Source organism: Typopeltis vanoorti, chromosome 26 (assembly GCF_054136105.1).
Source record: "Typopeltis vanoorti isolate ZY-2024b chromosome 26, IOZ_Tvanoo_1.0, whole genome shotgun sequence".
NCBI lineage: Eukaryota > Metazoa > Arthropoda > Arachnida > Uropygi > Thelyphonidae > Typopeltis > Typopeltis vanoorti.
In genome coordinates this window covers 29,472,765-29,491,514 of record NC_143574.1, presented here as the reverse complement: position 1 = coordinate 29,491,514, position 18,750 = coordinate 29,472,765, and the positions used below count along the sequence as shown (strand labels likewise).

The following is an 18,750-nucleotide window of genomic DNA, read 5'->3' as shown; positions in this document are numbered from 1 at the left end:
TGGCAAAGAGGACATTTTAATTTTTTTTAGCAAAAAGTAGAATAACACACATTCATTGGATTTGGCTTTGTGCAATTTCAACTTTTTTTTTGTCAACAGCAGAGTTTTTTTTTATTATTATTTTTGATGCTCAAAAAGAGATTTTGGAAAGCCTCGAAAATGCATTTCTAATGATATCATGAAAATAACGTCTGACTGTAAAATCTTGTATAGGCAGAATTTTAGATTAGATTCTTTCTATACCGATTTTACTTAAGAATTCAAATCGATTTACAATACTTGTAATTTTTTAATATTATCATTGTATTGTTATACAGCAAATAAATTTAACTATTGATTTGCTGTACAACAACAAAAGACAAAGAAAAAAATGTCTGAATGAATTGTAACAATAGATTGTTAAGACAAAGAAATATCCCAGAAGGGATTAAGAATAAGACCTAAGGCCATCGCACACACAAAGGTCAAGAATGTACGGGGTTTCCCACCTTAACACAGCGACCTAAAAGGCAGGGGGAAAGAACTCTATGAATACCCAGGGGAATAAAAAAAGTAGCAAGAACCAAGGTCAATTGAGCAGCATCAAAGGGAGAGACATCGAGAGAGCAGGGACACAAACAAAGGGAGATTTTTTTTTGATGGTCAGTCATCATGAAGAGAGTTCGTTGCAGAGAAGGTCAGCCATAGTTAGCTAGAAGACCGTTTAGGAGGAGAGGTCATTTCGATGGTCGTCGCTGGATAAGTTCAATGTTGCCCAGTTTCTGTTCCAGCTCCCAGTTCGAGTATGTTCTGCTGATTCTAGGTCAAGGGACCCCGTTCCAGCCAACAGATGCCCGAAGATGCTAGATGGGGCATGTAGAAAGTAAGTTCCATATTTCCAGTCACCAAGGTTCCCGATGATCTCCGCCTGTAGAAGTGCCCTCATCGACAGAGCCGGCGCTAGGGTCTTTGCCACCCACATGCAATTTCTATCTAAGCGCTCCTGCAACGATCCGGGCATGTGTGTGTGTAGTTCTTTTACGATAATAAAAATTTAAATTATTTGAAATTTCTTAAATAAATTTTGACAGAACAGCCACACGTTGGTTCGCTAAATGTAACGAACCGAGAGTGTTGACTAGGCAGGAAAATTGTTAAAAACAAGAATATTCAAAGAATTCTCAAAAGTTAAAGCAAATTTTGATAAAGCCACTTCACTTTAATCGTTGAATATAATGATACAGGGATTATAGCCTTCTCACCGACCTGAATCGCTAACAAAATTTAAAAAATTCTTGCATTTTACAAGTTATTAAGAATTTAGTAACTTGTAAACATTTTTTAATCATTTTTACAAGTGGAACTATCTTTTAGGAAAATAAAAGAAACTCAAGATAGATGAGAAAATAAGAAAATAATTCAGAAATAATTAGAACATTTAATATAAGTATTCAAAAAAAACATCTTTACAAAATAACAGAAAATAAATTAAATTACATAAATATACTTGCATTTTTTAATTAAAATTTTAGGGTTTTTGATTTCATATTCACAAAATTAGAAATAATGGTCTTAACGTCTAATTCTGCACATATATCATTTTCAAAGGCTATTAACAAGCCTTTTTTGTGACATGCTTGTTCTTAAATAGGTTTTAATCAATTTCAACTTGGAAAAGGAACGTTCACCGCTCGCTACACTAACAGGTACGGTTAATAGTATTCTTAAAGCAATTGAAAAGTTAGGGAAAGATAAATTATTGGACACAATAAAATTAAGAATATCGAAAGGGTTTTGAATATTTAAATTATCCTTCTGTAAAATATTCCGGAAAGCACATAACTCATCATATAGTTCTATTGCATTTATGTCTTTATTGTCGCCATCCTTCACGAGAATTTCTAAATCGTCACAATTTTTTCGTAAATCTTCGTTATTAATTTGTAGTAATCTATACAATAAATTGAAATTATCATAATATGTTTTTAGTTGTTCAAAACGTTCTATTAGCGAACACATTGCAACGTCTAGAAGTGTATAAAACACATTCACTCTAAATTTATCTTCTGGCGGTTGTGGCGTTTCGTCGTAATGCTCATAGTCAAATTGTCGTGTCTTCTTTCGTTGTCGAACTTCAGTATACCAGTTTTAAATTCTTGTTCTCCATCCACCTCTTCACTCAGTTCTTTTGCCGTTTTTAGAACTTGTTTAAAATTTGTATCTGATCGATACTCTTGTAAGAATATTTTTAAGATTCGATAGATTCTAAAGCAAGTGTAATGTTCATATTTTTGTTTTGAAGCATTTTACTCACAGGGTTTATTCTGTTAAGTAAATCATGCCCAGTTATAAGAGAGCAAATAAATTTGTAGTCCTTTATTTTAGCACATAATGTTTGTGCTTAATACTGAGTTTCTTTATTAAAATTTTCATTATTTAAAATTTCAAAAAGTACATCGTAAATTTCTCCTAACTGATATCGTAGAGGGCGGATTGCATTAATTTTACTTTCCCATCGCGTTTATGATGGCTGTTTCAATGTTAATTTTTTTACGAACTTTAAAAAGATTGTGCAACGTTTGTAAGAGAATGAAAAGAAATTTTATATTTCTTGAATAATTGCGAAGAATCTAATTGTATCTGCATTCGCTTTGGCTGCATCATTAATGATTAAATTTAGAGTATGAGCAGCAACATGGCACGTAAAAAGCTCGAGGATTTTTGTTCAATAACAAATTTCGGAGCCCTTTTTTTCCCCTTTCACATTTGCCACATTGTCATACCTTGGCCTTGCACGTCTTCAATGGTGATGCTCCATTTTTCCAGTTGTTCCATTAATGTTGCACATAAACAATAATGTATGTATCAGATTCCTATGGAATCTGATACATCTGCAAAACCTAAAATGTTTTCCCTGATCTTGACAATTCCACTGTCACAGGAAACAAAGCGGATAATAATGGTCATTCGTTCTGTTTTACTTGCATCAGGTGTGCAGTCTAAAATTATGGAATAATATTTAGATTTTCGAATTGATAATAAAATTGTATCCCTGATTGCATTACTTAAAGTTTCCAATATTTAATTTTGACTGTCTTTATTCAAATAGTGTGCTCTATTGTTTCGTTAAAGGGTCCTTTCAACATGATTTTCCATAACGGGATCAAACTTCGCAAACAGCTCAACTAATTTTAAAAAATTACCGTTATTCCTTTCATATAATTTATCAGATGATCTGCGAAAAGCTATATAAAAAGGAATTTTATAATTTCAATCAAGCGTTCTAAAATACTCGTCCAATGTTTCTTTTCCATTTCATACATGCTTTGAGTCTGGCAATCAATAGTAGTTTTTTTTTAATTTTTATCACCTTCCTTCCATTTTAAGAAATATTTCATGTGAGTTAAACTAGTCTCATGTCTATGCAAAGTTGTACTTACACTTCTCCAATTGTTATAACCTTCTAGAAGACTACTTGATTCAGTTGGTGGGAAAAGTTTGCAACAAAAGCAAAAAACAGAATTTAAAGTTTCGGAATAAATGAGCCATGTTCTTAGCACGAGCTCCCCGTTTTCCATTTTTCTATTATAATAAGTGTAGCCAAATTTATTTACTACCATATGTATCTCTGGGATATATTACATTTTTCTTTTGAACAGGCCCCATTTCAATTAAACTAACTCAGAATTTTTCATCAATATTTTCCCATTCACCTGGATCTTCTAAATTTACAGACTATCAACATGTTAATTTCGTGGTCAACTACAACTAAATTTTCTCTTAACTCTTTTTCGTTTAAATCATGTGTCTTGTTATCTTGTTCAATAGTACTTTCATGAAAAGTGGATGATGTTTTCAATGGTTCGTCAACTCTGACTTCTGATGTATCGAGTTGGTTGCAATCTGCATCAGATATTTTAATAAATTTATTAAGAGCCCCAGTTTGTTTCTTAATATCTGCTTCTTTTGCAGCATGACGCTTACGATTTTTGCACCGGATAACTTTTGTTTAATTTTTGATATCATTTCTATTTTATACCCACAAGAAATTATTACACAACATGACACAGAGACGAAACAATAATCCACACTGCGCTACTGTCAGTAGTCTACTGAGATGAGTAACATATTACACAACACGACACAGAGACGAAATAATAGTCCGCACTGCGCTACTGTCAGTAGCCTGAGATGCATACCATTAGCAACAAATGTTTTGTACGAAAATTCGTTTTTGCGCATGAAAAACCGTTTACCGTTTCACTTTAGATAGACTGCAGTAGACACAACATTCTCGCTGCAAAATTGTAAACAGCCGGCTGATCAAAGAGGCAGCAATATACAATTTTTTTTAAATTTTTATTCGGTGTATCCGGCCTTATTTATTTTAATATTGATCATTCTAAGAATTTTTTTTGTTTTTATTATAAAAATTTTGTTTCTTAAAAATGAACTTATGAACTGTGCCCCGGCGGCAGCGGTGTCCGCATCCGCCGGCCCTGCTCATCGATATTGGAAAACGGTGCCGTGTGTGTACGGAATATCGGAAGGAAGATGATGATAATGATCTCAAGGATCTACTGATGTGGACTAGATGACTAAATACCAAGTAAGGTCTATTATATGTGATTTAACTAGAGGCAGAAATTGTGGCAGAGATTGCTCTAGCTTTATTTTTTTGTTAGTATTATTACTTATTAAGCTTTATTACTTCCGGACTGAAGGCAAGTAGATAACCATTGAGAATTAACTTGCTTGGTTGTATGAGATAAGACAGCGTTGTTACAAGGTAAAAGTTAATGTGCATAATGTTATTTATTATCCAAGCTTGCCTGTGGTATAGTATGTGTAGGTCTGTTATTTTGTATGACTTAAGTGTAGGCACAAATATTACCTTAGTCTGTTTACTTAATTGTTGAACTAGATTGGATAATTTAAGATCTAAGTTAATATTGCTGAGAAGTATAGACTTGGGAAAAGGATTGTGTGCTTAGTGTTAACTTTACTGTACTTTAATTAGCATGAATAAATCATTTTGTTTGTCAAATAACTTGCCTGATTCCTATATACCAATGCACTTCTTCTAAAAAGACTGAACTGTGACCTAGGAAGTTAAGTAGTCACGACTGAAGAATAGAGTATTGCGTTGCTTGATATAGTGATAAGTGCAAAAGATAATTCTGTGCTTTGCTGAGTGTTTTTTCTAATGGAAGGATATTTAAGTCTTATCTGCGATTTCTGATGGTGCAGTCGTAATAAATAAATAAATTTTTCAGAAATCAAAATAAGAAAAATGCTTACTGTTTAGACAAAGGGATTGACTCAAAACAAGGGCAATTCCTAAGTTACAAAAATTTGTGCAAGTGATTGAGCATAGTTACAACATTGAGGAAAAAAAAAGGGGTCTAATTGAAAGAAAGGATTAACTGTAGTAGACTAAATCAAGCAATGGATTAAGAATAACGGAGTCAGACTGTTGTTAAGTATAATAAGTTAAGTGAGTTGAAATAAACAAGATAAATAAGTATATATTTTGAATGAAGTATACAATCAAAACTTAAAGAAATTTGTAACACACAATAAATTTCACAAGAGCACAGCAGACATACAATTTTCACACGACTTTATAATTCCGGACCATTCAATCTTCATTGAATGATTTGAAATTGTAGCCAGAATGGCTATGAGTCACTTGAAATTATGTTACTTGTGTGAGTGTTCTGCCTAATTCGAAATTTTGGAGGATTAAAAATCTAACTTTCTGTGCACCTGCTATTGTGAGAGTGTATGTTAAGACAATATCTTTATTACGCAGATATTTGGATTATCCTCGAAAAGATTACAGACAACACGGCGAACCATATCCTTCAAACTAAGAAAGAAAATTTCACAGACTAAAAGATCGACAAAACAATTTTTTTCGACATATTTGAATTTCTCCACAGTGAACGTTAACAACCAACCAGAAGCAAGAAGCAACAGGCACCACCAATCGCCGACAGGTAACAGTAATGTAGTATCCAGATCAATGAACAAACTGGATTTTATTTGTAATATTGAAAGAGGCTTAAGGTTCATCCCAAATAACATAGCAGACAAAATAAGTTTAGAAACCACCAACATTTTAAATATAAATCATAAGAAAACAATAACAAGTAACTTAACGAAACACGAATTAATGGCGGTGAAATCATTAAAATCAAATCCGAACATCGTAATAACTAGAGCTGATAAAGGAAGTGCCACCGTTATTCTAAACCAAACCACTTATTTAGAAAAAATGAATCTGCTAGTCTCGGACAATAGTACATACCAATGTGTTAACTATGACCCAACCAATAGAATAAAAAAAGAAAACAGAGAAACTACTTCAGTCTATTACTACATGGCTGAAGACACGGTCAAAAAACTACTTCCGCACGAATTCCCTGAGAATTTACAACCTACCAAAATCACACAAACAAAACACATCACTCCGGCCGATAGTCGAAGGTATAGATAGTCCGAATTATCACCTAGCCAAGAAATTAGCGGCAACACTCGAGGAGTTGGTAGGTCATTCCCCCTCCTATATCAGAAACGCACAACACTTCATAAACATAAAGACATTACATTAGAGAAAGATGATTTGTTAGTCAGTTTTGACATCTCTGCCCTCTTTACGAATGTCCCAATCAATGATACAATACTTCTTTTACAGAACAAATTCTCTCCATATATCATGGTGCTCTTTGCGCATGTATTACGTTCTGGTTATTTTGTTTGGCAAAATGCTTTCTACCTATAAAAGGCACATTCATCGGCTCGCCATTATCTCCCCCCCCCATTGCTAATTTTTATATGGAACATTTTGAGCAACATGCTCTAGATTCCTCTCCTTTAAAACCCAAAGTCTGGCTTAGATACGTTGACGATGTTTTCACAATCTGGTCTCATGGCTGCCAGACACTAGACACTTTCCTTAGCCACCTAAACAAAGAACACAAACGCATATAGTTCACAATTGAGATTGAAAAACAGAACACAGATCCGTTTCTAGATACACTTGTCACACATCTTCTTTCTGGCAGTCTTTCCTTCACTGTGTACCGGAAGCCGACACACACTGGCCAATATATACACAAACTCCTACCACCACCCAACACAAAAACTAGGTGTCATCAATACTCTAAAAAATAGGGCTTTGAAGATCTGCTCCAGTGAACAAGCTCTGAAAGACGAATTTAAAGTTATCAGCAATACTTTTCTAAAAAATGGTTACAGCCAAAACACTATTAACAAAATACTCTACAAGACCTCAATAAAAAACAAAGATAAATCAGACTACAATAAAACTATAACCATTCCTTACATTAAAGGGACATCAGATAAAATAAACAGAATACTACAAAAATACAACCTCAAAGCCATCTTTAAACCTCTTGCAAAATTATAAAGCTTGCTCACCTCATCCAAAGACCCACTCCCGCTGCTGGCCCACCCTGGAATATACAGTATTTATTGCACCTGTAATATGCCATATATAGGGAAAACAGGATGCACAATTCCTATCAGACAAAAGGAATATAAACCACACATTAAATATAATAACTATGGTGAAGCTGGCCTTTCGGATCATGCCCTGAACACTTTACATAGAATTGACTGGAAAAGCACCAGTTGTTTACATTGCACCAAAACATGGAATGAACATAAATTTAAGGAAGCCTGAGATTCTTATCAACCACTCGAATCTGAACAATAATGATGGTCTAAAAATCCCAAGCATATGGAAGGCACATATTCAACCATTCTCTCTAAGAGTTAACTATAAACAAGACTGTAGGTAATCCAGAATCCTAAGTCTAAAATAACAATTGTAATGTTAAAAATAGGACCTCATTGTTACTGAAAGAAGAATGTCTACAAGAAAGAATGTTTTTCTCGTGTTACCTTAAATAGAATTCAGCTTTGATGTAGTTTAATAATTAATTAATTTGTATTTTTTTTTTTTTCACTAGAGGTCATGCCAGTAGAATAACCGGTGATCAAATCATTGTTTCTCTAGCTTACTGTGTGTAATGTAACTCAGCTTGTTCTTGTATATACTCCAGATAATGATCTTAATATGAAGATCAAAACGTTGGGAAATTAAAAGAGTTATTTATAACACGGTTGTAAAGTCCATAATTTCTAAAATGAATATTTTTATTACTTTCCTTTCAAACATTTAAGTATGAAACAGCAATTACAACTGTAAAAATTTTGTTTATGTTTGTCAGAATAAATTCTTATGGCATGATAATGCTTCATATTAAGAGTGTACCTGTTAACCTGGACTGTCATCAATACCTAAACAGTTGAACTGAATATGGCTTCATTGAAGCATTCATCAGGACACAGATATTTTATTTACTTATCCCAAACTTAAAGGAATATCATCATATGGGAAGTATTTCAAATGTTTCCAAAACCTATGGAATTTTCCTCAGTGCAAGGAAATGCTTTCAATGCCAAATTTGTCTCAAAATCAGCTGACTAACATATTGGCAAGCAAGTTCAAACCCTGCTTCCAGATATACTGCATTTTAAGGGTCACTTTATTATTCAGTTGTTTAAATAACTTTCCTGCCTATCTTTTTGACATGTTAATGAATTAAATTGTATTCAAAAAGCTGACCCCATCTGCAGAATTTAAACATATCCTAACACCAACACTAAACTTTTCTTCATAGGTGCACTGTGTGTAGTAAAATAACAGTTTTCATAATGCAGTCATCTCTCAATTATCCACCCTTCAAATAAACAGAACCTTCAATTTACTGGCCAACGAAAGAATTCCCAACATCACTGAATAACTGAGAGATCACTGTACAAATATGTTTCATAACAATATAACATTTTTATATTATAAGAGAACATCCTGTAGTATAATAATCATTTTTGAAATCATTATAAGAGATTTTCATTACACCAAATAACTATATCATAGTCTTCATAAGCAGATGTTAAAAATTCATGTAGGAAAGGCCTCATTAATTCAGCAGCACACTGAGCTGTGGAACGGTGGTCTAAAAAAGAGAAAAGAAAAAGAATAAAAAAAATAAGCTTTCTGTTTATTTCATCAAAATAAATAAAATCTCATGATAAATCAAATTAAAATAATTGCAGCATTTACCATTGGTTTATTCATATATTAATGTTTTTAAATCATGGTTATTTAAACCATGTGTTGGTAAGTTGTTTAATTTCTTCACCTGGTTGCAAATTACATTCTTGGTAAGTTTAATTTCAAACCATGTTTACTCAATATGCTTTTTTTTTCTTTTTTTTTTTCACAGCTCCATCAGACAATGACATATAAATTGAGTAAACTATAATTAGTTCACTCATTTCATCACTAGAATCCCATTTAATATAAACAATAGAAATCTGTTTAACACCATAGAGATCAAAATACCATAAAACTGGGGTTCTCAACCTTTTCCAGTGGTGTACCACTATATTTAATTCAAGATATTAGATGTACCAGTAAGGCAGTGGCTCACGTACCACCAGTGGTACACGTACCATAGGTTGAGAATCTCTGCCATAGAATATGCCATTAACTTAATGCTGCAAATATATATATATATATATATATACACACACACACATCCTTGTGTATTGAATGTTCTAGTCATTATTTCCTAGCTAAGTCAGAATAACCTTGTGGTTTGGTTACCACATATAACTAGCCCAAATTCGTCTCACAATGATCCCTCCTTTGAATGATATTCAGTGAAGTTCCCAAGAGCCCTTCAGCTAATCTAAAGCAGGGTCACCAAAAGAAAGACAAAATAGTACTGTCAATTTAAACCATATTTCTATACAGCTGTGTCTCACATCAGCCATAATTTATAAACTTTTACATTTGGATATCTCCTTCATGTTCATTTTATTTCTATAGAATGTCACATCTCCCACATAGATGTTAAATTTTGTACATGAACAGATAGAAAATTGCTTTGGTTTTGCCTGGATGAAATGCTACTTTGATGCTGTTTGCATGCCAAAAATATGCAACATCACACCTATTAGGTTAACTATGCATGTCTAGAACTTCTTCCATGAATTTATTTAATGTTATGGCTGTCAATCCATCATTTTGGATTTTGGTTTAAGCCAATAAGAATGCAACTTGGTCAGCTAAATCCCAAATTGCCAGCCCATCCTCATTCCTTTAGTACTCTCGTAGATAGCTACTAACAGGATGCACGAGAAGGTGAGGATTTGGACATTTTCAGAAACCCTGGTCAGTTCTCTGCATTCTTTAAAAGGCAACATGGAGATCTCCTCTCTGTTATCCAGCTAGAGAAGCAACTGAAAACTAAAAAAGTTGGTCCTTGTTGGAGATCTAAATAGCAGAATAGGAAATAATTACCAAACATGTAGAAATGTTTTGGAAAACATGGAGAAAAGAACAAAGCTAATAATAATGGAAAGTACCTGCTGGTTTTCTGTTCAGGATGTGGACAAGTTATTGATAACACCATTCCAACACAAAGATGTGTACAAAGTGACATGGAGAGAACATGTGAGAAAGAAAAGTCTCATTGATTTTGTTATTTGATAATGATATCTTCACACTAGTTCACAGGACACAAAAGTATATGGAGGATTTTAAATTGGAAGTGATCACCATTTATTTTTGAGAAAATTGAAAAGACAGGTATGTAAGAAAGTTCAAAAATGAATCAAAGTTGAGCACCTTTCAGAGGTGAACTGTAGATTAAAATATGCAAACATTCAAGAAAAAATGAAAGAGGTTGAAAACAAGAACCAAACTTTGGAGATTCAGTGGCAAATCCCTGAAGAAAACACATTGATTAATTCATCCAGAGAAGAATGTGGGGAGACTTTCTGCAAGGATAGAAAAATCAGAACTCTGTAATGGACACAGAAAAGAGGCAGTCAAGGAAAAGAAAAAAGCTTATAAGTTCATGGCAAGTAAGTCACCTTATGCTTTGAGAAAATACAGAGAAAAATGTAAGAAAGCAAAGCACCATGTAAAACTAACCAAACAAAAGTCTTTTTTTTTTTTTTGTTTTGTAAAGCAACTTACGTGGCAAATAGTATGAAAACTGTTTAATGAGTTTTCATGATGCAATATTTTTTATAAAGGATGAGCATGATGAATATCATTCATCTCACCTTTGAACATAAAAAAATCCACATTCCACAATAATTATCCCTTCACATCCCAGATAGAAAATAAATATCAGGAAGGTGGGGAAATATTCTAGAGGTTATTAAAAAAACTCAGAAATGGAGGAAAGCATACTGCAAAAGGAATCAGAGATTATAAAGGTTACATAAAATCCAAAGATATTTTAGATGTCTGAGGTGATTTTACTTTGGAAAGATTGCTAAATGAAACAAGCAATGGCAACAGTGAGAGAAAACACTCAACAGGAATGTAATCAGAAATACACAACAATACTTGACATAGTTGTCAAAAGGCAGCTGAAGTAGAGAATATTCAATCAGAAGTCCAATCATTCAAATGATCAGAGTAGAATTCTTCTAAAAAGGGAAATAAAACTGAATGTGAGAATTACAGAGGAATTTCTCTAATGAGTATTCATGGTAAGAATTATACAAGTATATTTGAGGGAAAAGTTAATAAAATGATGGAATGGAAAATTGGAGAAGAACAAGCTGAGTTCAGGCCAAACAGAGGTTCTCAGATTTTCATTTTAAGACAAATAGTTGAGAAATCATGGGAATATAACAGACTGGAAGATTTTAATGTCTCATTTACACCATATAACTGTAGCATTATAACACCATATAAAATAGCTTATATTCGAGCTGTAAGTCAGCAGAAACTGAATGAGGTATAGGAAGATGATTTGATGTTAAATCAGGTGTGAGACAATGGTACACATTATATTATGCCTGATATCAAAATTGCAGATGTTAATCTCAACTCTTTACTTTATGCAGATGATATTATGCTGCACTTAAATAAATCCTGTATAAGTCTGCAGGATTCCCTGACTAAATTGAATAATTGTAATAAATTTAGTATGAAAATTGGCATTTTTAAAAAGACAAAGACAATGAACATAGGCAGAAGCACTGAAAATGCACAATTTTTAGTGAAGATGGCAAATTAAATATGGAATAGACAACAGCATTAGCAAAACTAGTATGGTAGAAAGTCAACTGAATAAATTTATACAGAATGAGAGAAATTAATCAAAAGACTAAACTAGCTGTAGACATCCAAACCAATTTTAACTCATGGGTCTGAGAGTTGGGTTAGAAATAAAACACTTGACCAAAGAATGGAGACCACATATATGAGAGTTCAAGAGAAAGATTAGGGGAGTGAGCTGATAGCATTAATGGCAACATTATTATTATCTGATACCTCTAGGGAGTTAAGGATCATCAAGGAAACCTATACATTACCCAAACTGGCTGTCATACCATCCTTAAACTCATTCACACCAGATGCACTCACAACTTCAAGCAACAAATTATTCCATTCATTCAACACTGTGAGAGAAAAATCTAGCTTTTACTGTTTTCTTAACTGTGGACAAACTTAATTTCTATAGATTCACCAATATTCTCTTGCTGCTGTCCATATATTAAAATTTCATCAGACAAATTTTTTCCTGATATCCTATAATATAAAATCCAGCAGTATCATCATGTAGTAGCTATCTCCTTTATTCCACTTACCTGCCTCTCTATTATAAAGAAAGTGAATAAATGACCAAGTCATGCCCTTCTTTTCACAAAGCAGTGCAGTCCCCACCTAGAGTATCACAATTCATATCTACCCATTCCTGAAGTTTGTCTTTGGCAAACTTCTCCAATATCTTTACCACCACTTCCAAGATACTGTTGAGTCTATAACTTGGAGAAATATTAACAAACTTAATTTGTTAGTATACCTCTGATTTATACCTCTGTCCTGGAGTCTCCTTTATGCAATGGAACTATTTTACCATCCTTTCAATCCCTTGTGATTTTATCAGAGCTAAGCCTTAAGCACTTTGTACTTCCAAATCATCAACCTTTATTCTTCCATCAGTTCTGTCATATCTGTCACTGCAGTATCTTCATCTGGGTGACAGACCTGTGCAAAGTGGTCACTCATTAACGACTATTTTGTTTCCTCACTACCATCATCATTTGTTATAGTCATCATCATCATCATCAAATTCCTGCCATGTACCCTCAAGGGGTGTACAGGATATGACAGTACTACATGAAAAAATTACATCATTACTAACTTCCTATCTACAATTTTCCTCCAAATCAGTCTGTTACTTGTCAAGACTCCAACATTATCAGATCTTATATTTCTATCGTCTAAGGCACTTTGTACCGTATCAATCCACCTATATCTTGGTCTTCCTCTGGGTCGTTTTCCTGCCAACCTGGCAGAGAACACTTGTTTTGCTAATCTTTCCTCTCCCATTCTATTTAAGTGACCATACCATCAGAGATTAGCTCTGCTAACGCATTCCTGGATGCTGACAATGTCAAGTTCTTTCCTAATATCCTCATTTTTAATATGATATTGCCATTGATGCCATCTGTTCACGCATCTCATCTTTCTCAGGACTCTCATATCTGCGGTCTCTAGTCTTTGGTCAAGTGTTTTACTTCTGACCCAGCTCTCAGATCCATAAGTTAAAATTGGTTTGAACACAGTCTTGTATACAGCTAATTTAGTGTTCCGACTAATTTCTTTCTTATTCCATATGAATTTATTCAATTGACTTCCCACGATACCAGCTTTGCTGATTCTGTTATCTATTTCTATATTTAGTTTATTAAGTAGCTGAAATGTTTTACTTGTTCCACAGGTTCTCCATTCACAACACAGTTGACATTTTCAATGATTCTGCCTATTTTCATTGTCTTTGTCTTTTTATTGCTGACCTTCATACCATATCTATTACAACAGCTATTCAATTTAGTCAGAGAATCTTGCAGACTTGTAGCGGATTTATTTAGAAGAATAACATCATCCGCATAAAGCAAAGAGCTGACATTAACATCTCCAATTTTGATATCAGGTTTAATACCACATTCCTTCATAATGTGATCCATATAGATAATGAATAACAGAGGGGATAATGTACATCCTTGTCTCACACCAGATTTAACATTAAACCATCTTCCTGTACTTCCTTCAATTCTAACTGCTGACTCACAACTCAAATAAAGACTAAGTATTGCTTGATATAATGCCCCATTGACACCATATAACTGCAGCGTATTGAATAGCTTCTCTCTTGGCACCTTGTCATATGCCTTTTCCAAATCGACAAAACTTAAATACAGATCTTTGTTATATTCCCATGCTTTCTCGACTATTTGTCGTAAAGTGAAGATCTGATCCTGACAGCCTCTATTTGGCCTGAATCCAGCTTGTTCTTCACCAAGCTTTTCTTCCACAATTCTTCTCAACCGTTTCTCAAGTATACTTGCATAGATCTTGCCAGGAACACTCAGTAGGGAAATACCTCTGTAATTCTCACATTCAGTTTTATTTCCCTTTTTATATATGGGTGCTATGAGAGCTCTACTCCAATCATCGGGAATTCGTCCCTCTGTCCAGGCTTTCTGAACTATGCAGTGCAGCCACTGTAAGACTCTTATACCACCATACTTCAGCATTTCTGGTCGAATATCATCTACTCCTGCTGCCTTTCCACATTTCAAGCCTTTGATGGCTTTTTCTACTTCATGTATGGATATATATTCCTGACTGCATACCTGTTGAGTGTTTTTTACCATTGTGCTGTCATCACTGCTTGTTTCATTTAGCAGTTTTTCAAAGTAATTACTCCATACTTCAAGGATATCTTTTTCTCCTGTTTTCATTTCACCTTTATCATCTCTAATTCCTTTTACAGCACTCTTTCCTCCATTCCTAAGCTTCTTCAACAACCTCCAGAATATTTTGCCACCTTCTTGATATTTATTTTCTATATTCTTGCCAAAGTCCTCCCATGACTTTTGTTTAGCTAGTTTTACACACTGTTTAGCTTTCTTACATTTGTCTCTGTATTCTGTAAGAGTAAAAGCTGACTTATTTGCCAGGAACTTTTGATATGCTTTCTTCTTTTCCTTCACTGCCTCTTTAACTTCCTGTGTCCACCAGGGAGTTCTGATTTTTTTATCCTTGCACACAACCTCTCCACATGCCTCTCTGGCAGAATCAATCAATGTTTCCTTCAGAGTTTGCCACTGAATCTCCAAGGTTTGATTCCTGTTCTCAAACTCTTTCATTTTCTTTTCAATAATATTTCTGTATTTTAGTCTACAGTTCACATCTGAGAGCTGCTCAACTTTTATTCGCTTTAAAACTTTCTTACATGTTATTCTCTTCAATATCAATTTTATCCTGCTCAAGACTAAATAGTGATCACTTCCAATTTCAAATCCTCTGTACACTCTGGTGTCCTGCACCAGGGAGAAAACATCACTATCAACAATAACATAGTCAATGAGACTTTTCTTATTCCTAGCCTCTTCTCTCCATGTGAATTTGTGCACATTTTTATGTTGGAACATGGTGTTAGTAATAACCAGTCCATGTCCTGAGCAGAAATCCAACAGATATTTGCCATTATTATTAGCTTTGCTCTTTTCTCCAAATTTTCCCAAAATATTTTTGTATGTCTCACAATCATTTCCTACTCTACTATTTAGATCCCCAACAAGGACCAACTTTTCCTTTTTCATTGTGTCAGTTGCTTTTTCTAAAGCCTCAAAAAATTCCTCCACTTCTACCTTAGTAGAACCTTCTGTGGGACCATAGGCACAAATAAGTCTCATTGTCCAGTTCCCCATTCTTATATTTGCCCACATTACTCTACTTGAGACTGACTGCCATTCAAGAAGATTAGCCTCGTATTTTGTGTTGAATACTATGGCTACTCCTTCTTTTCCTTGATTGTCATTGCCTGAATATAACATTTTGTATTTATTGCTCAGAAAGATCTCACCAGTTTTGGTCTTTTTTGTTTCAGTCACCCCTATTATGTCGATCTGGTACTTATCTAATTCCTCAGCTAGCTCCATTTCTTTGCCATTCAGGCTTCTTACGTTGATAGTACCGATCTTTAACTCTGGTGATGTTGAGTTGGGGTTTGTTTTCAGATTTGTTCCAGTAGCTGACTTTTCGCTGTTCGCCCTGGTTCCCTGGCGAAAACAACGGGGGCCTTGTTTAACCGGGCGACGCCCCAGCCGGCATGAAATTTTGTCATGTTGTACCATCATTTTTTTATTTTGGTTTAACCAATAAGAATACAATTTGGTCGGCTAAATCCCAAATTGCCAGCCCATCCTCGTTCGTTCAGTATCAAAGTAGATACCCAACAGGGTGCACCACGAGAAGGTGAGGATTGGACATTAGGTCAGAAGCCCTGGTCGGATCTCCGCATTCCTTTAAAGGCTATGTGGAGGTCTCCTCTCAGTTATACAGCTTTGACCCTTAAGCACCCCTTTTGTTATAGTCATTCTTTCATTACTTTTTAAAAAAGAAAATATTTTTGTAGATGACATAATAACGAAAATAATATTACTTTTTATGTTTTGCCAAAATCAAACTGGCACATCTGAACATGCATATTGCAGACATCACACATTAGTGAGACTAAAGTAGGGGAACTGAAGTAGTCTACATATTCTCACCTGTGTAGAACCTGAGCATGTATCTATACTGATGTAGTATTTTTTGACAATGCCAGTTTGACTTTTTGAACAATACAGGAAGTAATCATTTATTTAATTATTATATTATCTATTATGTAATATTGTATTTATTATCAACAGACCTCCATGGAGTCAAGAATATATGGTAATCCCATTGCTCAAGGGTGCTGCAAAGACCGATGTATCCAACCATTGACCAATCAGTATCTCAGAAGTGGTGAAGATTTTGGAAACATTGGTTAGGGCTCGCATTCAGAAATGGGTTGACAGAAAATCTCTACTTTGCAATGAACAGCATGGGTTTACTAAGGGAAAGTCATGTTTCAGCAACTTGCTCACATTCTATAATAACGCTGGCCTGGTTGGTTGAGTGGTTAGAGTATCCACTCTCCAGCCAAATGGCTGAGGGTTCGAATCCTGCCATGGGCTTGGATGTTTGTGATTGTCTGTGAAAATACTAGTGGTAGTGGTGGGAAGTAGATGGCGTTGGTGTAGTTGTGGTTCATTATAGTTGGTGGATTGTGGGTGGTGGAGATAGAGTTGTAGAATAGATGCCCTCCCTCAATGAGTCTTTGGGCTCCCTAGAGGTGTCAAGTAATAATAATAATGTATCGCTCAATCGTGACTGGATAAGGGGAATGGATACACCATGATACATTTGGAGTTTGTTAAGGCTTTTGACAGCAAGGAAGACTGTTGCATAAATTGGAGAATATGGGTTTGGATTATAAAATATGAGTGTGGATAAGAGGATGGCTGACTGACAGATATCAAAAAGTTGCATATGGGGGATGTGAGTCTGCAAAATTTAAGCTAACCCGTAGTGTACTACAAGGATCCGTCCTTGGCCCACTGTTATTTAATCTGTACATTAATGACATTGGGAAGGATTGATAGGCAATATACAGCTATCTGCTGATGTGCAGTTCTCGCAGAATGATTTTAATTGGCTGGAATTATGAGCATGGGAAAATGATGTTAGTTCAAAGACAATAAATGTAAAGTCATGCACCTTCGTGTGATTAGATATCCAGTGTCGTATTATATTGGTGGGATTATTATTAACATCAGACCTCCATGGAGTCAGAGATTTATCGTGAGAGGTACACATTATCGCACATAATGCTCATTCAACGGTGTCTTAAACTCACTGTATCTGCATTCACAACATACTCAGGCAATGCATTCCACTCATCAACCAACCATTCTCCATGCAAAGAATCTTCTCCTCACTCTTCTGCTCACACTCTCCTCATACAGTTTCCAGCGATGGCCTCTTGTCTCTCATTCTATGAAAAATCTCTTCCATGTCAACCTGATAATACCCCCTGACTAGCTTATATACTGTAATCATATCCCTCACCTCTTCCTCCTGAAGAGGCTTTGAAATTTACATTCTCTCAATCTGTCCTCATACTTCACATTCGAAAGGCCACTGACCACCTTTGTGAATCTTCTGTAAACCCTTTCTAACATATCCTCATCACTATGAAAACTCAACGACCAAATCTGTGCACAATAATTCATATGAGGTCTGATCAAAGCCTTATACAATGGCCCCATAACCTCTTTATTTCCACATGCCAAGGTCCTCCGTATCATTTCCATTATCTGATGTGACAACTTGTGCAATGTGGCTAATGGATTTCAGGTCTTTGTGCACCACCACCACCACTCCCAGATCTCTCATCTCCTCTACCTCCTTTAAAGTTTTCGTACCATGTGTATACTTTGCATTCCATCATTGCTTACCAAATTTCAAACATTACACTTTGCAACATTGAACTGCCCATTCATGCAATTTAAAGTCCTCCTGTAAGGCCATAACATCTGCCTGACTCTGCATTGCTCTCCTCAATTTTACATGATCTGCAAACAACTGCATATCACTAGTTAAACCCATCCCAATATCATTAATACACAAATTGAATAACAATGGTGCCAAAACTAACCCCTGCGGTATACCACTAGTGACCTTCTTTTGGGATACTGTATTCCCATATAGAACTTTCTGTTATCTATCTGACAGTCAGTCCTTGATTCATCTCATAAGTCTGTTAT

General features: G+C 34.9%; 1 protein-coding gene across 1 annotated transcript in view; it reads right to left on the bottom strand.

Annotated features, from left to right (window-relative positions):
* The window catches only part of Ublcp1 (Ubiquitin-like domain-containing C-terminal domain phosphatase 1), a 114,860-nt gene that overhangs the window by 67,820 nt on the left and 28,290 nt on the right, over positions 1-18,750 (bottom strand). The window contains exon 3 of the mRNA XM_090414901.1: positions 8,931-9,029. Coding sequence (XP_090271027.1) covers positions 8,931-9,029 — 99 coding nt within the window. The remainder of the gene's footprint in view (positions 1-8,930; positions 9,030-18,750) is intronic.